The sequence below is a fragment of the Alexandromys fortis genome, unplaced genomic scaffold, assembly GCF_014885135.2.
Source record: "Alexandromys fortis isolate MF-2015 unplaced genomic scaffold, M_Fortis_MF-2015_v1.1 scaffold_99, whole genome shotgun sequence".
Taxonomy (NCBI): Eukaryota; Metazoa; Chordata; class Mammalia; order Rodentia; family Cricetidae; genus Alexandromys; species Alexandromys fortis.
The window spans coordinates 1652274-1676953 of NW_026067982.1; the positions used below are offsets into that span (position 1 = coordinate 1652274).

The 24680-nt window shown below is 49.4% G+C and overlaps 1 protein-coding gene across 5 annotated transcripts in view; it reads right to left on the reverse strand.

Annotated features, from left to right (window-relative positions):
- Window positions 1–2637: 2637 nt before the first annotated feature.
- The window catches only part of Rad51b (RAD51 paralog B), a 599994-nt gene continuing 577951 nt past the window's right edge, over window positions 2638–24680 (reverse strand). For 3 of the 5 annotated variants that reach the window (XM_050158438.1, XM_050158437.1, XM_050158439.1), the window contains exons 12-13: window positions 5337–5381; window positions 2639–4830 (exon numbers count right to left, since the gene is read on the reverse strand). In XM_050158438.1, coding sequence (XP_050014395.1) covers window positions 4799–4830; window positions 5337–5381 — 77 coding nt within the window. In that variant the 3' untranslated portion in view covers window positions 2639–4798. Of the gene's footprint in view, window positions 4831–5336; window positions 5382–24680 lie in introns of all 5 variants that reach the window. The other 2 variants (XM_050158446.1, XM_050158441.1) reach the window with 2 other exon arrangements.

The following is a 24680-nucleotide window of genomic DNA, read 5'->3' on the forward strand; positions in this document are numbered from 1 at the left end:
TGTGCCATATGAGTACAGGAGACCAGGAGAGGGCATCCGATCTCCTGAAACTGGAGTTACAGGTGGCTGTTCTAAGTTGCTGCCAGATCCTCTGTCACAGCAGTATGTGCTCTTAACTGCCTAGGCATCTCTCCAGCCCCAAAGAAGGGAAACTCCCTGACTGTGCCATTGTTCCCACAATGCCATGCCTCTGATTCAAACTCAGGTTTCTGTAGCCACAATGTTGAGTATTAACCACTATGAGACATAGAGAGCTATCTGGACCTCCCTTTGTGAGTTTTAACTCTTCCTTTTACCCTACTGGTTTTATTGAGGCGTTTTGTTTTCATTTGGTTTTTGCATGGCAATAGCTGGGATTGCGTCATCTCAGGGCAGGCTCCCTGGATGGTCAGGGTCTCCAAGAGTTGGGTCACTAATGGGCAAAGAAAAGCAGCTGTGAGAGAAGCGTCTGTGGGCACTGGAGAGTGACCAGGGAACTAAAGAGCCCAAACGAGGTCACTGCCCTTCCAGAGTCAACGCAGAAGCAAGAGACATCACAAGCAAGCAAGTTCTGTACCGTGTTAGGAAGTTACAAGAGAGAAAATTGAATAATGAAGACAGGGAAAGGCAAGGCCTTGTGGGTAGTTATTGAGGTTAACACGGGTGGCCAGGGCCCTGTCAGCCTCACTAAAGAAGAGGAATTTGAGTGAAGACACAGCGAGGTGAGGAAGCTAGCCAGAGGGAGCAGTTGCAGCCAATCGTCTAGGGTGGACTCGTATCTGGTGCTGTCTGAAGGAAGCAAGGAGGCCAATGGAACCAGAGTGGAATCACCGAGACCAGGGAGAGGTCTGAACATTGACAGTGGTGAATGGTTTAGTGTCTTGGTGGCCATGGTAGAAACCATCTTTTACTCCCTATGCAATGGGAGCGTTTTTGAGCCTGTTTGGAAGAGTTTGAGGGAGACAGGGAATAATCAGCCTGCTATGCTGAGAACACATTTTAGAGCAACAGGAGGAGGGAGACCGGAAGAGGCTTTTGCCGCAGTCAACTAGGGTGACAGAGACCAGCTAGGGTGGCTAAGACTAACTAGGGTGGTTTAGACTAACTAGGGTGATTTAGACTAACTAGTGTGGTTTAGACTAACTAGGGTGGCCAACTAACTAGGGTGGCTTAGACTAACTAGGGTGGTTTAGACTAACTAGGGTGGCTTAGACTAACTAGGGTGGCCAACTAGCTAGGGTGGCTTAGACTAACTAGGGTGGCTTAGACTAACTAGGGTGGCTTTGACTAACTAGGGTGGCTGAGGCCAGGACATGCCAACTAAGATGGCTGAGACCAGCATGTGTCAGTGGGCCTATGAGAACTGGCTGGATTCTGGGTATATTTTTGACAATGGAGCCAACAGGACTTAATGGAAGCTTGAGGGAAAAGTGGAGATGACAGTGATCAAGGATGACTTCAAAATTTTCTCTAAACAGCTAGAACTCTGGTGTTGTACTGAGAAAGTTTGAAAGGAGAGATTTAGAAAGGTTCATTGGACTGGGTGAGTTGGGGTGCTCTCTGAGCTTTCCACAAGACCCCAGCTGCATTTGCTTCCCGGGGCCCAGCCATGGCTCTCCAGGGCAGAGACTGTAACAACCGGACAGGCTCTCTGCTGCCCGCTCCTTAGAAAACCAAAGCAAGTCACCCACTGTGTGAAATTTTGTTTCAGAGAGTATGAGAATGTTAGTCTTGGGCCTCTCCTTCTTTCCCCTTGTCTTTCTTGTCGGAAATGAAAGAAAACAAGCAATGGAGATGGGATCCCCATCGAACAATTCTGGAAGGCAGTTGGGAGCTGGAAGCAAGTCTCCCCTGACCTGCATGAAGCAGGTGGGAGAATTTCAGCACCAACTCTTGGGCCACACATCATCTTGCTCAGCAAATAAATGACTGCCACCCAGCCCCAGGCAAACCCTAATGGCTGCCCCCAGATCCTGTCATCAAAAGAGCTCTCACGACAAAAATCCAACGTGAAAAGGAAGATGATCTCCTTCTAGAATGGTGCTCCCCCAAGGGAGCAAGAGGTGGAACTTCAGGAGTTGTATTGTTTTTTGGTGTGTGTGTGTGTGTGTGTGTGTATGTGTGTGTGCGCGCGCGCGCACCCACACGATAAACAAAGGTTAAGCTCAGGCTTTGTTCCTCCAATGCTATCCACCTTGGTTTTCTGAGTCTTTTCTTGAGTCTCCTGTAGATCTGGAACTCACAAAGGAGGACCAGCAAAAATGAGAGATCTATTGGTTTCCACCTCCCTGTGCTGGCACACACTGCTGTTTTTACTTGTGATACAGGGATCGAACTTAGATCCCTGCCAACCTTTTACCAGCTGTCCCGCATCTGCAGCCCTGGCTTCTCTCAGAGTATCGTGAGAGGCTGAACAACCCATTTTTATTGTCTTTGCAGTTCTGGGAACCGAACCCAGGGCCTTGTGCATCTTGGCAACTGCTCTACTACCAAACTGCAGTCTCAGCCCTTTTGGTGTTTCATTATTTATTTATTTATTTATTTAGTTAGTTAGTTAGTTAGTTAGTTACTAGTTACAAGGTCTCACTAAGTTTCTCCAACAGGCCTTGAACGTTCATTCCTCCTGCCTCAGCTCCCCGAGTAGCTTGAATCATAGTCCTTTGCCATCACGCTTGGCATCAAGAGACATATTTTTGTGATCAGAATCGTCTATTTGTTTCATTAGGGCTTCGTGCCACCAACCACGGTCAGGCCCTCTGCAGTGACTGAAATCTCCAGACTCCTTTATAGAACCAAACTATGTTAACCTTTCCACTAAGAAAAGCAGGACCCGGGCTTCCGAATTCTGGCTTGGATCAGTCAGCGGAGGGCTGACAGGGCGGTTCTCAAGGGTCTGGGATTACTAAGAAAAATAAGGATCGTGTTATACCGTGGGGCATGCATCCTGAGTGCCTCTTAGCCCCATTTCACACGTCAGAGCACAGAGGTACCAGGCGAGTGGGTGACTTGGCCACACGGTTAGTAGTAACAGGGTCACATAAGGAGGGTCACAAAAGCCTCAGAGGCCGACATTTCCTGGCACTTTTTCTACTTTGTGTTACCCTGTTCAGTGCCTGTAGAATTACGTGCTTTGTGAAGAAGTGAAACTGTTAACCCAAGTTCTTACCTTGAGGGATAAGTTCTATGTCTTCAGTGTCCCATCGAGGAGCCGCTAACCCTATGTAACCACCAGGTATCTGGTGCGTGAGCCCAAGGAGCCAATTTTTAAATGTTATTTCTTCTTGATTTAAGGATAGTTACACACGGTTAATGGTTAGTGTATTGGCCGGTGGAGTTCTATGTGGCTCAGTCAACCCAAAAGCTAGTGAACTGACAGGGTGGACCAGTCTCGCCTGGCTGAGCTCCAAATACACACCTTCCCTTTTCCCGTCTCTTCTCGCGTGAAGTGCCTGCCATTGTGCAAAGGGAAAGGCCTAGGAAGGAAACTGACCAGACAACATGCAGTCGGCCAGAAAATAGAGCCAGATCCTAAAAGGTGGGCCTGTGTTTGTGCTGGAGGCTGTGATGGGGGCCGAACAACTCAGATGGGGGATGAGACCTGCCCCAGAGCCAGCCATGGCCCTGTTAGCTAAGGGTTTCGTGACTCACCGGTTCCCACCCCTACTGTTTAAGCAGCAGCATTTCCATCTTCCAGGCTTACTACTAATCAGCTAATTGGTAGCAAGGTAGTGAGCTCTGAGGCCCAGCCTTACCCCATCAAAATGTGGAGCCTCTTCTAAGGCACCTGAGATACTGCCCATGACGAACAAGTACCATGCGCCATGTGCCATGCGGAACATTGAACCCAAGCCAGAGGTCGAACCCAATTCTGCTTTGCCAGTCTGTCCGTGACCTTCCACGATGACCTTCAGTGCTCATCCCTGCTTCAGAAGCTCTGCTCCAAGGCCTTCGAGGATGTGGGTGAGATCAAACCTGAAGTCACCGTTTCCACGGTCCTGCCCTCTGCTCTGACCTGTGCACCACTGACCACTGCCGCCCCACCCTTCATTCTGCTCCAGTTCCTTGATGTTCAGCAAACACGCCAAACTTGTGAAGGCCCAGGCTTTTACACTGGCTCCTCTTCCCTTCTGACGGGAAAGTCCTTCCTGCTCTGGAGCTGGCTCACGCTCTTCACCCGGTTCCCACTCACAGGCTAGACCTCTTCAGAGGGGTCTGTGAGGTCCCACTGTGCTCAGACAGTGAGTGCCACTGACCCTCAGCCTGTGTTAATTCACCAAGACACTTACCACTAACATAAAACATTCTCCCTATCTGTGGGTCACAAATCCACGGAGCCAACCAATTGTGGATGGAAAATACTCAGTGAAAGAGTTACATCCCTAACGAACAGGCATAGGTCCCTCTCCTTGTCTTTATTCTCTATAGTATGGTAGAGCCGCTGTTTATACTGTGCTTGCGTTGTGTTCAGCACACAAATAATGTCAAGGTGACACAAGTGTGTGACAGCTGATACGCAGCTTCAGTGTGAGCACTGTTCTGCCGTGTGTGAGTTCTGATAGCTGTGTGTGTCCTGGAATCAGTTCCCCATGGTTTTGAGGTATGGCCGTATGCTTGTCCGGTTATGTCTGTCACCTGCAATAAACTGGGTAATGAAGAAAGGAGTCTTTTTTTTTTTTTTAAACCTGTATGTTCAGCATCTAGAATGGAGTCTATGGCCACATGGCTGCTCACCGGATACTTGTGAAATGGGTGAAGGAAGACATACATGACCAACGGCCTCCAGTGCAGGGGTGGAGGCAGAGGTTAGACGTGGCTCACTCTATACAGCCCAGCACTTCCGTGATTTGGATCCTGCAACCACGAGAAACAAAGAGATTTGCGGCTTAAATTTCTTCTGCCCTGGGAAAGTTAAAGATCGCAGATAATCCAAAACTCAGTGCCAAGTCCTCTGATTTATAATCAGGGAACTATTCGCATAGAGGTAAACAAGAGCGGAGGACTGACAAGCGAGCGTAGGAGGAGGGTGATGCGAAGCAGACGGAGGGTGTTGCGCTTGCCTTCGGCGGCCCCAGGTTCCCACCCGGCCTCACTCAAACTTGCATCCAAAGAATTTCTACCACTTTCTAGAATCCTGTGAGCCATGCTGCCCCAATGACTGTTGGGAGTAGGGGGTCGATGCAAACGGGAGAAGCATCGGTTAAATCCCATCGCTAGGATAATGGTAGCCCCCCCCCCCCATACTGGTTGAAAGGCACAACCAGAAATAACTGTTTTCCCAAGATGCCTAGCTTTCCTGAAGTCTGGACTGAGGAGTGGAGGGGTCTCTTTCCTCTTTAATGTGCACCGCAGAAACTTACCTCCTTCCCCCTTTAATAACTTCAAAGGAGCGAGGTTAGCAATGCCTAGAGGCAGAGAAAGGACAGTAAATCCTCAGTGAATCAATGAGAATCCCAAGCCAAAGAGGAATCGTTGACCCTGGTGATGAATGATGTAGGATAAGTCAATCCTGCCTGCATCAAGGGTCGCGAACTGTGCGTAGGATTCCCGTGCCAGTCGTGTGGTTCTGCGCATGCCTCAGTTTCCCTGTTCATACTAGGAAAGCCCAACTAGACTGTAACTCCCCTCCCGGCCCTGATGTTGTCTAACTCTCTGAACACACCTTCACAGTTTGTTGGGACTAGCTCTTCTTACACGTGTCTCGCTGGGAGTGAGACCAGCTGCTCTGGGACACAGCAGCGTTATTTAACAGCCGGTTCCCCAGAGTATTTTTCAGTCTCCAAAGAAGGTTCCAAAGAAGTCGGAAGTTAGATTAGGACTGATGCCAATTTATCCAGTGATGCCACCTTAATAGAAGTCCCTGTGGCCGCTCCTCAGGTGAGTCTTTGACTGGGTGGCAGAAAAAGCCTTTTACCTGAAGCCAGAAGACATCACCTCTGTAGCGTGGAGAAATTGCTGTCCACTTTTCTCCTCCCTATAGCTTGGGGCTCCAGCACCAGAGGGCTGCTCCCTTCTGGTCTTTTAGATCTGGATTGTTCCCCTGGCCAGTTCAGCATCTGAGTCAAAGCTGCCTCTGGATTCGGCATTTCCTCCCACACAGAAGGATCTCAAAGCTCCAGGTTAGCAGAAGTCAGACTCCTCTTCCATTTTTAGCAACTTTTCACCAAGAAGAGAAACAATATTCACTGGGGAGTCCCAGTGGGTTCAGGACTCCAGACCTGCTTCAGATGAGGACTCCCATGGCCTCAGTTTCCCCAGAGAGGATGTTGGCACTGTCTGTCACGGTCTTATGACCCCTTTCCCATGACAGAGATAGATGAGGCCTTTTTAGTGAGCACAGGCACACTCTAGGAAGGGAGAAACATTTTTATGATCCCAGTAACCAAACGACATAATGAAAACCATGACATCCACCAGCCCCACGAAAACCATGGCAAAAGCCTCCATGTTCTCGAAGAGGACCCTGGGAACTCCAAGTTCTCTGAAGCCTTAAGTGACAAGGGCCTTGCTGAAGGCCTTGAGACACCAGCGGATGGCTAATGAAAGGGTTTTAACACGCCACTGAAATTCTCTTTTCCAAAATAACTACTTTGAAACCTGTTAATTACAGACACAACGAGCCCCAGCTCCCCAACAAGACCAGGCTCTTCTACCTGGGAGAACAGGGCTCAGAGGCTGGAGGCTGCCATGGTGCTATACACATGCTTTGTGTTGGGTGAATTAGCTTTAGGAAGAGAATCCAAATTAATTAAAACCACATGGCCACTCCCTCCACCCCCAGCCTCGCACTCCGCCTCCCTCCCCTGGAGACAGGGGCTGGTTCAGTCTAATTTGGTCCAGTGTTTTTGTTTCCTAAAATCTGTCCTGGGCTCTGGGCCATTAATAGGTTGCAGCTGATTTTAATCTACATGAATCAGAAACCTCGCTTCTTTGGTTTTAAGGAGATTACAAATTGTGTGTCCCGCAAAGTTGGGATGGAGGGGAAGGGCCCTGGATGCGGAGTGGGAGGGGAGAGGGGGGGAGGGAAAAAACGCATCCTCAAAGGTACAAAACCTCTGCTCTCCATTAAGCAGCCAGTTTGAATGCGCCTGGGAGTTCTCAAAGCTGGGGGAGGGGAGTTAGAGGCAGGGAGGGTCTTGTTGCATTGACCCTGTGGTAGGCACACACAGGACGTGGGCCTGTATAAACAGAGTTAAAACCATGATCTGCACAAGCAGAGGTTTCTCTCCTCGCCTGTCTTCAACACATTAACTCCCCCCAAGCTCTTGCTGCCCATCTACCATACGTTAATGTTGAGAGCAGCAAGCCAGGGTTAGTTGGTCTAATCAGACCCCCAACCGGACTTTGTAAATAAAGTTTTGTTAGAACACAGCAGTGCCAGTTTCCTTGGCCTTATCTGTGGCGGCTTTAACAGTTGTGGGAGAAAGCTGGAAATGGCTCCTGCTTGCCCTGCTGCAGTGAAAGTCTGCCAACCCCGAGTTAGAGAACTCTGCTGCATCTTCCCGGGCAGGCATTCTGCACAGAGGACCACAAAGGACAGATTGAGAATTCCTTCAGTTCCCACATCACACGGGTCTCGATTCCTTCCAGACATTAGCCTGCAGGAAAGTGTCTCTGTGTTCATTTAACCAGTGACAGTGAAAGACAGTGCCACCGAGGCGAGGCTGCCAAGCCCTTGGCCTCACAACCCTCCACTCCCATCCACAGATAGAAGAGCAGTTTCTGAGACATGGTCACCCTTGAAACCTCGGAATGGCGCTCATGTGGGAAACAGTACTTAGGATGAGCTGGGTCTCTGAGCAACACGACAGTCCTGTTTGTTAGATCACGTAATGCAGGGACGAGGGTGCACCGGCCCTGATGCGCCACACCTGCCAGCTCCCAAAGACCTGGCGCTGGTACCAGCCTTGGGCAAGCATGCCTCCATTTCAGAAAATAGCTGGTATGGGGTGTGTGTGTGTGTGTGTGTGCAGTGTTAGGGATAAGAATGAGACCAGCCAGATCTCACTCACTTCTGAAAACCATCTCTCTCAAGACCCATCAGCAAGTGAGTGCCGGGCATCCTTCTCATGGATCTGTAGGTCCTATGCTGGTCTTCCTGCATCCAGGACCTCAGGGAGCAGCTGCATTCTCTTAGGAAGCAAGGAGAAGATTTTGATTCTGGGATGGGCATGGAGACAAAGGCATACTTGGGGATGCTTGGGGCAGACAGGGCAGGTGAGTATTTACCCCTTCCCTGGAAGCAAAGACTCTAGCGAGGAGACTCCAGTTCAGGTGGCAGTGAGGACCTTCCAAGGCTTATGGGGCTGAGTGGTTCGGGAGAGCATTTTAAGGACAACCAGGGAAGCAAGCAAAAGTCCCTCCCAGGTCTTGTCGAGCAGGTGGACATGTGACACCAAGAAATGTCTGATTGGCGTGCACTGGGATCTGCTCTGGAGCCCATTTCTGCAGGGTAGAACCCAGCCTGGGCCGCATGCTGTTATCACAGTGGTTTTTAGTACCCTGATCACACCCGGGCCTGGAATCGTAGATCAATAGAGCACTACACTACTTTGCATGGCTTGTTGACTCTGCAGGGGCCTGGGTTAGCAGGAGCTGGACATTCCGACAAAGGACATTATTCTAGACCTCACTGTCCTGTCCGTTTCCACCCGTGCCCCCAGGTTCCTTCCAAACTCCTCCTTGTTAGTATCGGTTTAGAAGAGTCCCAGCAGTCAATAAAGAATCCTAATCTTTTAGAGCCTTGCTATTGCTTGATGGTCTCTATGTGACTAGTAACTGTGAATTGCCCAAGGGTGACAGAGGGACTCCATTTGGGCAGGGACTGAGGAAGCCTTCATCACCATAAGCAACAAAGGCTTTGTAGCAGGTCAGGGCAGAACCTGGGAAGTGACCCATCAGAAGATCCGAGTCCCCCCATCTTGGGACTCTGTGCTTAGACATAGGTTTATGCAGAGTTTAGCACTTAGCATGTTGGAATATACACCACAACACCCCCAGCTTCTGCCTCTGAATGACCCTCGGGCCTCCCCTAGTACCCGTGCTTCTGACAACACCAAAGGTCACGTGCAATCTTCGAAGTTACTTTGTCTAGAATTGGTTCCAGGCTGTTTCACTGATCTGAATGTCCAGGAGAGGTTTGCTATTGTTTTCTTTAGTCTAGAATGAGAAGAGCAGAGGCCGAACCAGGGACCCAAGTAGGCATTTGGGTCACCTTAACAAGGTCTGGACTTAACAAGGTCCAGAGCTATGCTAAAACAGTGTGCACAGCTGGTAATGCCGTCTTGGCCCCTTCCGTGGAATGCAGTGCACCGTGGCTAAATAGGGGTCATCTCATGTGCACTGTGAACTGGGCACCACCTGAATGAACACAGCAGCAAGACAGACTCTGAGGAGGTCACACACCAATGAGTTTGTTCACAGAATGCAGTTTCTCACCCCATTGAGGGGGGTCAGAAATCCCTGCGCTAAGTCCCTGTACCATTTGACTGAGCATGGGCTACCAGGCTGAGGATCGTAAGCCCTTACACAAAGAACAAGGTATTTAAGCCAAGCTCTACTCTACCCTTCTGTGGCTACCAAACAAAGCAAAACAGGATGAAACAGAGAAAAAGCCCATAAACACTTCCTGGGGCTGGGCTGACAGCCGGCAACTCCAAGCAGAGCAAGCCAGACGAGTTTAAAAGCACATAAATGTGTCCACAAATGCTCAGGCTGTCACGGAGGGGCAGACTGGGTGCTCCTATGGCTCCAGAGCAAGGAGGAGGATGTGATTGTAAAAAGGGCTGGGGAAGGGGTTCAGAGCCGGAGTTCCAGGCCCACACCACAGAAGCAAGCTTCCCCTCAAGGGCCCAGATGGGTGGGAACTGTAGATTCATGTTGAAAATTGATTTCATGTGCCCTTCAAAGAAGCAAGGCAGGGACCTCCCTTCACACTCGCCTGCCCTGCTGAGTCACCCGGTACTCTAGCAGCAGAGACCTGCAGTCCCTGCTATCAGCTGCCTTTAGTGTCCTGTGTAAACAAAGGGTTGCTAATTAGCACAGGAAATGAGCTTCGCCAGCCCTCAATGTGGACCAGCCTGTGGGATGGGGAACCGCCAGGCTTCTCTACCTGAAAATATTCACAGGCTCTCGAACCTTTCTGTCAGCGTCTTCCCTACACACTTGAATAGGGGTACTGCCATGCACACACACACACGCGCACACACACACACACACACACACACACACGTGCTCAAAATTCCCCTGGTCCCCTCCTCCCATCACAGAGATAACTGCTCCTAACCAGGACACACATCCTTTCCCCAGCACTTCCTTCCTTTAGTTCTCACATATTTAACTATTATGTGTGTGCACGTGCGAGTGTGCACAACCCTTCCCTTCTCCTTAGACACATGGAGTTTCTCCCTCAACTGAATGCACAGGAACCCGAGTGTTTATATTCCCATGTGTGTATGTGAGCATGCAAGCGTGTGAGTGCATGCGCAGGCACACACACACATGCACACGCTCATACACCCCCCCCCCCCGATGTGCATCCCGTCTGGCTTGTGCACAGCCGTGACAGGCCTGGGATTGGTTGCTATTGTTTTGCACTAGCCTCTCCCAGGTGTGCACTCACGGAGGAGGGCAGGAGATATTTGTCACCCTGGCTTGTGTTGCTTCCCTTGAGCCTGAGAAGGTGGCTGTTTGAAGCTGTGCACAGGCCCAGGGCTGCAGGCACACACACAGGCCCAGGGCTGCAGGCACACACACAGGCCCAGGCTAGTGTGCACTCAACTGGCGGCTGGGAGGATTTCTTTATTTGGCCCTGTGTGAGGCTAGGCTGGAGGGACCGAGGCTCAGCTAAAGGATCTCAGGCAGCTGGTGTTTTATGGCCTCTTTTCCTTCTAGTGTTTAAAGGTTCAGATTTCTGGGAGAAAACTGTCTTCTGAAAGTTTGGGTGTGGGCAGGCACTTGTGGTGGCATTTTATTTGTATTTTAATAACTGAAGCTTGCCTGAAGATCAGAAAAGTAAAACAGTCATACTGGCCAGCCTTACAAACCAGGCAGCGATGACACACACCTTTAATCCCAGTAGCCACAATGACACACATCTTTAATAGCATGTGGTGATAGATAGATTAATAGATACGTATTAATTTAAGATCTAAGAGCTAGGTAGGAATACACCTGAGCCATTGGCCAAACAGTGTTGTAATTAATACAGTTTCTGTGCGATTATTTGGGTCTGGGCGACTGGGAAACAAAAGTGCAGTCTCCGTCTCCAGGCACCAGTCAGACAACAAGGATGAGTTTGGGCAGAAATTGGAAGAGTTAGCATCGGCTCTGAGCCATGACTGCCACCCTGGGAATTTGAACCCCCCCCCCCCAGAGAAACTGATACACAGAGAAGTGATACACAGCCTCTCCTCCAACAGCTGCAGACACTGTGTGGCTTCCACACATATGGGATTTACTCCCAGGTCCCCATGGACCTAATGTGTCCACGTTCTTGCTGTATCGACTTGGGCAGAGGTAATCGCTTATACCACACACAGCACAGCTTGCTCACACTGCAGGGGCCGGGCTGCTGACAGGTGACCTTTCCCACATAGCCCTGAGCTGTAGCAAGAGGTTGGCTAGAAGTGCATGGACTCTGTCCTTGGCCTTTGCCTGTAAGTTTCTCCCTATTCTCCACCCCAGCAGAGGTCAAAGAAAATCTCACAAAAATTGTAGTGTTCAGAATTGGTAAAAGCAGGGGTTAGGAAATGTGTGTGATCTGTGTGTGTGTGTGTGTGTGTGTGTGTGTGTTTGTGTCTGTATGTGAGTCCAATGTCTCTGTGTGCATTTGTGTATCTAGAATGTGTCTTTGTTGTCTCTCTCTGTGTATCTGTGTGTCTGGCGTGTCTCTCTCTGTGTGTCTGTGCCTCTGTGTGCATGTGAGTGCGTGCGTGCGTGCGTGCGTGCGTGTGTGTGTGTGTGTGTGTGTGTGTGTAGGGGAGTTCCTCAGCCTCCATATCCCAGGGTCAGAATCCCTTAACCTTCGTGATGGAAGCTGTCAAGCCAGCTCCCTCCAGCTTCTACCAGCAGAGGTGCTTGCTGTTTGGTGTCGCAGCATCATGTAAACTGAGTGGCCCAGCCTGGGTCTCAGCCCAGGTGTGGCTGAGCAAACCCACTGACGCACACAGAGGGATGCACCCAAACGAGAGAATTCACTATGTGTGGTCAAAGTGCAAAGCTAGCTACTCACTTCTGCCCACACGCATTTCTCCATCTTCTGACACTCGCGGCCCGCAAACGCCTTAATGAAGATGCTGGTTTCCTATGCTAGAGGTAGCATCCGGCCAGATTTGCCGAACAAGGCTGTGTTTCCAGGTGTAGCTCTACATTCTGCCTGCCTTGTGGAGGCCTGCCAAAGCTTTTGATACTGGAATGTGCCATGCCTAAAGGAAGGGGTATTGTTAACATGGACCAGCAGGTTCAGAAGGGCCTGGATGAAGATGTAACTAGAGCCTGCGAAGGCTTTGCACTTCCTGGATAAAAGGCAAAGCTGTGGCATTTTACTACCTCTCTACCCTGCCTTCCATGTTGTTCTACTTCCTCTGCCTTTCCTTTGGGGGGGTCTATATAAATTTTACTAGGTATTCATTTCAGAAAAGGCCTCCTCGCACCTCAGAGCAGAATCTCATTTGTTTGCCTCAGAGAAATCCCTCCCAGTACCTAGACCCGAAAGGATTCCTCTCTCTCTCTGGAAGAGGCCTATATGGGTTCGGCCACTCCCATCTGCTGCACTTGGTTTTATTTATGGAGTCTCTACTAATATCTTCCTAATCCCAAGAAGCAGGGTGAGGAGAAAATGTTAAGCCTTGGAGTTAGGTTGCTTCTGAGCTACGTCAGGCCCCTGTGTTGCTGGAGACCCTGCCACCCCGCTGAATCTGTTTTGTCACCTGTGAGAGGGTGATAGCCACACTCATCTCACAAGGTGGCTTCTCTCCTCTTTGCAATCTGGCCCCGAGGAAGAGGGGTGAAGAGACACCTCTTTCTGGGCTCTGCTCCTGTCTAGCCTCGAATCTATTTTGGTAAGAATACCACTTGGTTGGGTCTGGGCTGTTCTCACCTCAGTTGCAAGCCATCATGTGTGTCCGGCCTGTTCTTCCTCCTCCACTAAACAATTCCTGGGTCCCCAGGTGATACCTCCCCCACCCTCCCTTCAAGCCCAGTCCTAAGAGGGAAAAGCGTTCTTCTGAGCAAGAGAAAGCCCGTTGGACGTGGCTTCGCTTTGTTGTGCCCACTTCAGACAAAGATCAAACTGCCGGCTCCATGAAGGGCCAGTCCAAAGGAGGCTTCAGGCGGGTGGAGGAGGAGGGGCTAGTCCAAACAGGCAGCAAGGAGGCTCTCACTGAGCTGGAGGGGCAAGATCTTTACAGCTAGCCAGATAAGGCCCACTCACAGATGGCCTCATTTCTCTGGACCAACCCAGGTGATGCCCTAAACAGGTCCTAGTCTGAGGAGGAGCCGTTACCAGTATCCACATAGGATCCCTTCCCTCCCTGAGGGCTCTTGTCCTTTAGGTTCCCAGGGATGAGAGCAAAGTCGATGCAAGGAAGTCCTCGAATAGGCAGCACTTTAAGCTTAGGAGGGGCCTCAGCGTCCCACAAATCCCCAAGTGCAGGGAGCTTTGAGGCAAGTGTTCATCCCCATTTGTTCTTTTAGAAACGGGCCTTGGAAGTCAGCGTTATTTGTTTCAGAAAGGTAGGCGCAATCAGGTGGGTGGTCTTTGCCGTTTCTGCGCTTTGATTCCCTGCTTTTCTTTTCAGGACCACTGAGGGGTTTATTTTCCCTCTCCCAGCGGTGCTCTGGGGCTCGGCTGCACGCTGCATCTGGGTTGGGTTTTCCCACAGGCCCCTGCACAAGAAGTCCAGTTGCCTTCAGAAAGCCCTGGGCGGCCCCGTGGGGGGAGCTGGTTGCAGCTGTGTGCCCCCTCCCATCTGTAGCAGGGCTTTGATCCGTTTTTATTTTTTTATTTATTTATTTATTTTTTTTTTGTGGGGGCTGTGTGCAGCCTGACCTCCCATCTTCAGCGTCTCCCAGGTGGAAAGTTCTGTTCAGCCTGTCTGTGGCTTCAAAGACTCTGCCCCTTCGGGCTGGGACAAGTCTGATAATGGCTCCCATTTTGCTGTTGTGTGATCTCCTGGCAGCCCTATCTTTCAGTTGACAGGCTTGCGCTTGTTTGGTCGGGCCGCTGCGGCCAAAGCGAAATCACCTTTCTGGTTGAGGAAGCACATTGACATTCGTCTTCTCCCATTGAGGCCCTTTGACGGCTCAGACATGGCCTTCTAGCCCAGACAAAGGTGACTGGGCCGATGGCAACAGGCACCTGTCCAGTCGGAGTCTGGGCATTGGGCAGGGCAGACATCTGCTTCAGCCTGCGACTCAAGAGGAACACTCAGTTTGGCCCTTTTAACCTCTGAAGCACACGGCTTAATGAAAGTCAAGGATTTCTGCTCCAGTTCCCTGAAGAAATTCAGCCATGGCGGCTGAAGCAGCATCTTGTTCATTCTGTGCTTGTCCTTGAACCTGGGACACAGCCAAGACTCCTAGAGTTGACTACAGTTCCCGGGGAACTTGAAAAGCAGGCGGTGGGCCGGTGTTATTCAGGACCTGTTATTTCTGACAGTTGTGGCCTTACAGGCTCAGTCCTCAGCCCAGGGCATGGACAACAGCTAACGTGGCCCCTCCAAAGCCTATTTCTAGTTCTTGCCCCCAAACTGTTTCATGCACCAGTCCCCAGGGCTGAGTCAAGGGACAGGGGCTGGGCCACCCATGTACTGTCGCCGCCGGTCTGCAGAGGCTGCTGCTTCCCTGGAAGGCCGGCTGACTGCTCCTCCCCGGCAGATGGGGGAAGGCTGCACCGTGCCCTTTGGTTTCCTCGCATTTAAAACGAGGGTGGCCAGGGCAGCAGGAGAGCATCCTCCTTCCTCAGCCTGATAGCAAGTGCTCTTCCTTTCGACTGTACTCAAAACAACCAGGACAGAACAATGCGCACAGGAGGAGGCCCAAGGGGATTATCCTGTGGTTGGCCCTCCGCAGTTCCCTCTCTGACTTTATCGCCTACAGAGGTCTGTGTGGGAGGAAATCTGGCCGGCTGCGCTTGCTTGTCTTCCCCTCCCTGGAGTGGAGAGAAGCGGCCATATTGGCTTCACCCCAGCCTCGCCCATGCCAGGGCAATGAGACCTGAGCAGTCTTCCAAGACTCTAAAACGCCCCCACTAGAGTGTAACCCTGCAAAGGGGGGACTCCAAAGAGTGTCACTGTGGCCAGGCCAGGACTGACCTAAGCTTTTCTCCCCAGCCAGGGTCTCTTCTCTACTCCTGGTGACAGAGCTTTGTAGAGGTGTGTCGTCTGTTGGTGGAAAAGCAGGGGACAGACGCAGCAGTGGACACTCCCAATTTCTTACAGAAAAGAGGTCACTTGCCTAGAGAGCTCACCATCCCCCGCCCCCAATGGTTGAGGCTAAGGGGAGCTTGGCTGGTTCTTGTTGTGACTATGTCCCTGTAAAAGTAGATGTTTTTCCACCATATGCTGTTAGTAGTACCTAACCAGGCCATTTCATCAGCATGTATCTATCTATCTATCTATCTATCTATCTATCTATCTATCTATCTATCTATGTGTGTGTCTGCGCATGCGCATGTGCACATACGCTAGTATGTACACCTGTATATACAGGCATGTATGTCAACTGCACGCACACATAGAGTCCCACAGGAGGAAGTCGGGTCTCCTACTGTGGTGCTCTCTGCCTTATTTCTGGGAGTAGGGGTCTCTCATTGACTCTGGATCTTGCAGTGTTTTGGCTAGGCTAATGTAAGACACTGTGAGCCTCAGAGGACTGTTCTAAGACCTAAATGAGATCACCAACAAGCCCAATGATTGTCCTGTCTCTGACTTTCCCTAGTCCCGGGGTTAGAGGTATATGTGGCCACATGTGGCTTTGACATGGCTGTATTACCCACAGAGCCATCACCTTGACCTTCCATGTCAGCATTCTTAATGTCACTCAGTCCAGACCCCAAGACCTCACTGCCCAGGAGAAACTCCAGTGCCGTTGCTGCCAGCATTCAGACACTACAGAAAGCTGTGTCCATCCGGCAGCTGAGCACTGTGGGATGGCGGGCCACTGCTCTTTGGAGCTTGAACCTTTACAATGCTACAAATTGAACGTAGGAAGACCTGGGTTCAATATCTGGTTCCAGCAGCATTCACCAAGGGATCTAGGCTAGGTTGACCTGACCTCTCCCAGCCTCCGTTTACACATCTGTAAGACACTGTGAGCCTCAGAGGACTGTTCTAAGACCTAAATGAGATCACATCTGTGATGTCCTTGTACATCTGAGTGTTCCTCAGTGTGGTCATTGTCATTACTACCCTTTCAAACAGCCATGCAGATCCAGCTGACCTCCTTTGTTCTAAGTTGCATCCTCAGAGAACAACGTGCCCTACACTGACATAAGGAACAAATACAGGGGAAGGCAGACTCAGCAGCACAGACATTAAGAAAGCCCACCTGGGACACCAGCAGAAAACCCTGGGACAAACCTGGACATAACCAGATTTTTTTCTCTCCAGCCATGTCACCTCTCAGGGCTGGTTTCTGAGGGCTTCAGGGACAAACTGGCACACATGAGATGGCTTTAGCTCAGTAGACATGTGTTCTCCCACAGTTGTGGAAGCCAGATGTCTAAAAGCAAGGTGTCTACAGGGTTGCATTCTCTCTGGGGGTGTGAGAGACTCTTGTCTTTTCTGGTGGTTCCAGGTGTTCCCAGACTGAGACCTTTGTTTGCCTCTGTGGCCTCGCTTCTTCCTCCTCTTGAGTGCCTCTTACAAGGACACCTGCCCTTCACTAGAGACACACGGTCTCAGGATGATAAAAGTGCAGGACTCTTAACTTGATTACAGTTACAGTGACCCTTTATACAAATAAGATAACGTTTACAAGTTGTTACAGGGGTTACATCTTTTGGGAGGATTGCTCTTTAAATGAATGTATCACTAACCTTGCAAACTATCCAGGTACATTAAGGCTAAAAGGTCAGAGCAAGTGTTCTTCACCCCGTGATAACATCCCTGGACCTCAACTTGGCTCCAAAAAAAGAGTTTGCCATCACCCTCATGGAAAACCCATTGTCAGTTAGCAGGGAACAAGTTCTTCTCAACCTATAGAAAGGGGCAGGAACCCTTACACCCACGGGTGGGTTTCAAGCCGGTGCTGCATCCTGGGGTCTCCTTTCTTAGACAGATACACTGGGGTTTTGAACTCTGCTTTGTCCCTGAGGACTTGCTATGCCTGTATCTTCTTGCTGGGCCCCAGGAAGCACTGGTTGCCTCGTGTTCAGACCCTTTACCCTCTCTCCGCTGCCTACCATCGTCCCAGGCACTACACTGAATTGGGTCCCATAACTTGCTCAGCCTGCTATCTTACATAACCCAGGACCACCAGTACATGGGAGGCACTATCCAAAATGGGCTGGGCCCTCCCACACCAATCACTTATTAAGAAAATGCTCTATAGACTTGTTTGCCTACAGACTAAAGAGGCATTTTCTTTATTGAGAGTCCCTCTCCCAAATGACTCTAGCTTGTGCCAAATTGATATAAAACTAGCCATTACCACCCCCAACACACACACACACACACACACACACACACACACACACACACTATGGTGATTCTATAGCTACCAAGCTAGGATGGAAAGAAGATTATAATGCAATCATAGTCTTCCAGTCAAATACTATTCTACAGAACTTTAACAGACTCAGCTGTAGGCAAGCCTGTAGGACATTTTCTTCATTAGTGAAATAAATGGAAGGGCGCAGCCCATTGTGGGTGATGCCACTTCTGGGCTGGTGGTTCTGGGTGCTATAAGAAAGCAGGCTGAGCAAGCCATGAGGATCAAGCCAGGAAAGAGCAGCCCTCCATAGCTTCTGGACTAGCTCCTGCCTTAAGTTCCTGTCCTTCTTGAGTTCCTGTCCCGACTTTCTTTGGTGATGAACTGTGCTGTGGGAACATCAACTGAACAAACTCTTTCCTCCCCAAGTTTCTTTGGTCACAGTGTTTCATCACAGCAATAGGATCCCTAACTAAGACAATAACTTTTCTCTTCCAGCGGGTTTTTGTTTTCTTTTTGGCGTTCCTCCTATTTCTGTTTTGCAGATGTCGACAAGTCCTGCAGAGAATTCAGTCTTGATACACATTTGGCCTCTCTGGACCATACACTAAGAGAGTCGTCCCCTACCCTTGCCCTCTGCCTCCCCATGTTCTCTGGGACCTGGCTAAGGGTAAGAAGGTTGCTATGACCCTATAGTGCTGTGACCAGGTGGTACTGGTGACTAACTGGCATGTCATAATAGCTACATATAACACATACATCGACAGTGACATCTCAGGTCTGTCACCTGCTCAGCCCAGGATAGAGATGGGAAAGGTTGAGGTCTCTGAACCACCGTGACACTTCTGGCTGAAGGCCACATTCTCTTTTCTCCTTCTGTACATGTATTTGTGTCTTTATGCACATATTGTGTGGTCTACATGCATGGAAGCCAGCCCTTTCGAGAGTGTCACTATAGAACATGGCTCCTGGAAGGATAAGAGCTGCCTGTGTTCATGACTTGCTGGTGGGAACGTGAAAAGGTTCCATCACTGTTCAAGACAGTATACTGTCTGGCTTCTCAGAAACTGACAAAAACCAAACCACCACACAACCCAGTAAGTTAGCTCCTAGGCATATACCCCAAAGAACTGAAAACTGGGGCTCAAATAAACATGCCTTTATAAACTCATAACAGCACACACACAGTAGATCTTGATCATATCTACCCACACTCCTCCCCCAGCTCTTCCCAGATCCCTCCAGCTCTAGCCCATTTTTGTGTCCTCTTAAAAAATAATTTATTTTTATTTTTAATTATCCGTGTGTGTGCATGCACGTATGTGTGCATGCATGTATGCATGCATGTGCACATGCACACTCGTGATAGTAGGTGCCTCAAAGGGCATCAGGTCCCCTGGAACTGGAGTTATGGACTCTTGTGAGTGGCCTGCTGTGGAGCCAAACTTGAGTCCTCTTTAGGAGCAGCAAGCACTCTTAACTGCTCTACCATCTCCATCCCTATTCTTTCCTCCTTCCTTCCTTCCTTCCTTCCTTCCTTTCTTTCTTTCTTTCTTCCTTCCTTCCTTCCTTCCTTCCTTCCTTCCTTCCTTCCTTCCTTCCTTCTTCCCTTCTTCCTTCCCTCCTCTCTTTCTTTCTCACTTCCCCCTCTCCTCCTTCTCTCCCCTCCCCTCCCTTCTTTCTTTCTTCCTCTCCTCCTTTCTTTCTAACTAATCCACAGAGTTCAATTCGTGTTGCCCATATTCACATGGGTGTGAGAGCATCCCCTGGACCATGGTCAGGGACCACACCCCCATAGACAATTTACTCTCCTTACCCAGCAGCCACCAGCTATCAGCAGCTACTCTGCTAGGAGTGGGAGCTTGTATGTCCCTCCTCTAGTGATGAATTTTGTTAGTAGAAGAAGCCATACACAAAATGTCACATGTGGGACTGCTCTCCTTTGTATGAAACATCCAAAGCACATAACCCAAAAAGACAAAGTAGACTGGTGGTTTCTTAGAGCTGGGAGCAGCTGTGTACTGGTTAGGGGTGGTGAGAACATTCTAGAAGTAGATTGAGGAGGTAAATGTACTAAATGCCACCAAACTGTGCTCTTTCAAATGGCTGATTGCGCAATATGTGAATTTTAGGGGAATAAAATTTAAATGTCAAAAAGAAATAATAATAATCTGACTGTGTGTTGTCAATAGACACCCCCAAACCCTTTTACATTGTCTAACTGGGGTGCCTGTGTGCCCATTTTCAATACCTGCACCAAACCAGTTCAGAGTGAAGATCGCTACCACACCCGGAAGATTAGCACCACTAAGCCCCATTCCCTGAAGTCCGGTGACTCAAGATGAGTCTCCACAGCAGCCAGCCAGCGTCCTAGCAGGGAACAATGGGTGTGGGTGAGAACACCTGAGCCAGACTGCTGTTCCTCAGCTGTTTGCTCTGCGCTAGTAAAGTGGGTTTTCTGGGCAAGAAGCACAGGTCTTGAAGAATTTGAACAGACTTCAGGAAGAAACCAAGTGCAATTAAACAGGACACGTAGGGAGAAAGGTGGCTCACATAAGGCCGCCAGGGTTTTATTTGAAATGGTTGTTGCAGGAAGTTTGGTGGGAAGGAAGTTTACATCCAGAACATTCTAGAAGTAGATTGTTCTTCTCCCATTTCTGCTTCATTTTAGGAGTTCTGAGATCTTCTAGTTAGAAGATTTGGGACTTCAGTGAGCAAAATGCGCAGAATGAGAACCAGGCGTGAAGTCTGTGCCATTAGCTAGGGCTAAAGGTCGGAGTCTGGAAACTGAATTCCTCAACACACGTATTCGTCCACTTCCTGAACAGAGGTCTGCTAGCGGGAGAAGAGCCCCGATCCTCATCTTGCCATTTAAGCAGGGCTCAGTGCAAAACCAACAGACAGGGTAGAGGCATTGTGGCCATACTGCAGTTTTAAACAGAGGTATCCCGGCTGTGAGAGCATTGAGGTATGGGAGAGGCCTCTCAGCGCTGGGGATGTTTGAGTCCAGTGTTGAAAGCAGATGGATTTAGTGGCCCCGCAATACGGGGCATGAGCTCAGCACCCATACCAGCCCAGAGGCATGAAGACTCGTGGGAAGAGACTGTATATGTCAAGGCCCTGCTGGGAAAGGCTTTGCATTCAACCTAATTCTTTGTGCTGACTTCTTCCTTTCCATAGAAACAACAGTCATATATTTGTCAAGCATCACTTCCTGTGAGCCTTTCAGTAGCCACCTTCATACAGACGAGGACAATGAGGTTCCAAAACGTTGAGTCAACTGCCATAAAGAAGGGCACAGCCCTGGAACCCACACACCCCTAGACAAGGTTTTCTAGAACTGAATGGTTCCTTTTTGGGGATGGGCAAGAGGGGGGGAGTGAGTGTGACCCCACTTTGTGTCCCCCTGGGATGATGTGTATGCCCTTTGACAGCTGGTTCTGGTTCCCTTTCAAGTGAACTTCCCTTCAGTTTCACGGTTCGCTTCTTTGGCTAGCGCATCCTGTCCCTTCCAGTGCAGCCTGGAGGAGGAGGAGACCCAACCCCTGGCCTTCCTGGCCCCCAGAGCTTAAAACAAGAGCCCTCTGCCATCGGACATCCTTGCCATTTCCAGCTATTGAGCGTAATCAGGTGGGCCAGGATCTGATTTCAAAGCCAAAAGTAAAGGACTCAGAGGAATCCTCTTTCCCATTGCTCCAGTGGAAGACAAAGGCTTTGAACAAACAGGATGCCAGAGCCACAGAGAGCACTCTCCAGCAAGAGAAGCAGGCAGGATGCAGGGCTAGAGAGAGGGCCTGGGAGCCTGGGTATTGGCACGTGTACAATTCTGCCCCAGAGAAACAAGACGACAGACATAGAGGCTCAGCCAACAGCCTATCTAGAGGGCTCCTACCATTCCTTGGGTGTGAGGATTCTGGCCATTCACCTTTCAGAGACAGTGATGTTTCTAGATATCACAGAGACCCCACTCTGCCTCGTAGGGCAGAAGAACAGCACTGGGGAGTCTAGAGGAACGCCCCAAGTGATGGCGTGAAGGTAGAAAAGAAGTCTATTGGTTGCTGGTTACAGCCTAAGCATGGGTCCTGGGGAATCCATTTATTCCCCTGTTTCTTTCTTTTTGTCCTTTGGAAACAGGGTCTCACCACATAGCTGGCATGGAACTTTTGTACATGAGGTTGGGCCTAGACCTGTGATAGTCTCATCCAAGTTTCCCCGAGTAGTGGGAATAAAAGCATGTGCCACCGTGCCTTGATATTTCGACATCATTTTTATCTCTTATCCCAAATTTTGATCGTTGGGCTTGGGAATCTATATGCAGTGAGGCCTCCTAAACATTGGCCTGTAGAGTTCAGAGTCATTCAGAGAACAAGACCCTTCTTAGGGGTCTATGTACCTAGGGAATATCCTCTATATTCCTTCCCCTCTTTCCTGCTGTCCGTTGCAAATGAGAGAAATCAGTGATGAAAATAAGTGTCTACTAGGACAAGAACCGACAGTAAACAAAGGTCATCGAGGGTAGCAAGGGCAGGAAGCAGCTCACAGGAGGAGGAGAAGTGCCACCAAGGTGGCTGACTCTCTAGTTTGTGGTGGAACTTAGGGGTATATGCTCCCAGTTCACCATCTATCAGTGAAGGGGACTTGGAATATTGTCTACTGGCATTTTTGGCTCTTACAGTGACTGGGGTGTGCACCTAATGTTTCTGGAAGGATGGCTCTCTTCTCCTACATAAGACAACCTGCTGTGGAATAATCCTCTTGTACACTTTAAAGATTTGTCACTTGAATTGGTTTAATAAAACGCTGACAGGCAGGAAGTATAGGTGGGGCAATCAAACTAAGGATGATGGGATGGAGAAGGGTGGAGTCAAGAGTCACCAGCAAGATGCAGAGGAAACAGGAGATGAATGTGCCATGCTAATAAAGGTGCTGCTATGTAGCAGAGAATAAATAAGGAATATGGTTTAACTTAAAATGAAAGAGCTAATTATTAATAAGCCTAAGCTATTGGCTGGGCATTTATAAGGAATATTAAGCCTCTATGTCAGTTATTTGGTACCAGGTGGTCAGGACAGGAAACATCCGTTTACAACATCCCCATTCTACCAAAGAACAATCCCAGCCTTTTACTAATAAAGCAATCTGGATAGAACTAGTCATTTCAGACACAAGCATTTTAACTTAGAGACTTTTCAAACACAAACACATGTTCTCTCCTGCCACAGAGATTCTAGGGATCTCTCAGCTCATAAATCTTGGGGACAAGCTCCTTTACATGACGAAACATCTGACTGGACCCAATCTAGAATCTTCAAACATTAAACCTTGGAACGAATGTCAAACAGAGAATCCAGTTTTAAAGGCCACAGTTGGTTCTACATGAAATAAGCATCCCCAGAGACAAAGCCCACCTGACATCTGTGTACCATTATTTGACCTGAAAGGAGACCCTGAAACAAACTCCACATTCTGCATGAGTGAGAGCACTGAATCTGGCACAATGAAATGCCTTCTCCTGGACCAGGAGTTCTAAGAGGGTGAGCTCCAGGAGCTGCCGCTCTTCTGTGAAATGAATGGGTCAGGGACATGTGTGAGGTTGTTTTGTCACATAGGTGACATGTGACACTTCCGCAAAAGCAACAACATCACTCACAGCTAATAGTGCATGTGTGGAAAGCACAGCGAGCCTGTGGCATAGGAATGATTTCAATCCCTGCAACATGAAATAGAAGTGGGACGCTTCTAGAGTGACGCTCGGTGTGAGGGCTGGGGAGGAATTCTAGCTACATTGAACGGACCCTCCAAAGTTGCTGGTTTTGGACTGGGTAGGGGAAACAAGCAGATACCATCTGGATTTTTCTTAAAGGAGAGATTTGATGAAGCAAGTAACCTTCACAGAAACTTTGCGTTCTGGGGGAGATGTGTGTGTGTGTGTGTGTGTTCATATGTGAATATTTATTAACATGTGTGTGAAGGGGTGTCATTTCTCAGCACCTTTTCTGGTTGTTTGTTTCTCAGGACAGTCTCTCACTGGTCTAGAACTTGCCAAGTTGCCAAGCACATTAGGATGGTCGGCCAGCCTTGGGGACCCACTCACCTGCCTCTCCCTTCCAAGGGCTGGGATTACAAGCTTGCTATACCACAGTCATGTCAAGTTTCTTTCAATGTACAGATTGAATTCAGTCCTCAACTGAATCATCTTCCCAGCCCCTCTGTGGAGACCTGAGCACAAAGCTGCAAGGGCTTTTAGAACTCGATTTATGACTCAAGATGAACGGCTCTAACTCCAGGGTTATTCTGCCCAGGTCAGGGAAGGAAACCATTAATCAAAAGGTGACAGGAGATTCACTTCAGGTGAGCCAACTGCACTAAGGGAATCAATGGGCCTGGGTGGAGAAAGAATATTTCTCTTGTGTCCCATGGTTCTTCTTCTCCTTCTTCGTCGTCTTCTTCTTCTTCTTCTTCTTCTTCTTCTTCTTCTTCTTCTTCTTCTTCTTCTTCTTCTTCCTCTTCTTCTTCCTCCTCCTCCTCCTCCTCCTCCTCCTCCTCCTCCTCCTCCTCCTCCTCCTCCTTCTACTACATTAGCATGGGAGACACCCAATGAATGGTAAACACAGCAAGCTATTTATTACCTAGTGTGCAATAAGTGTCTCAGGAACGTAAACGTGAAGCAAGGAGGGCTAGGAGTGTAAGCAGGGTGGACGGCACAAAGAAGGTAACAGAGGTGGGAGGGTCACACTGTGATGGGGGCACTGGGGGCAGGGAGAGTGAACAGATGTTTGGCTGAAGCATGGAGTCAGAGCAGGAGAAAAAAAGACGAGGAAGAAGGTGCTGGTGGGCGCCCTGTTGGAGACTGAGTATAAAGGTAGTCACTTCAGTGTTTGGGGCAGAGGGACAAGGCCTTCGGACTCACGTCACAAAACAGAATGGTTCGCGTCAAGAACCCGGGCTCCAGCCTCCATGAGGTTACAGAAAGGTGGAGAAGCTTTACTTTTCTGTGCTGTGCTCTTCTCGGGCATCTTGGCAGATGAGGAAGGTGGTTTCTGCCCTGTGCC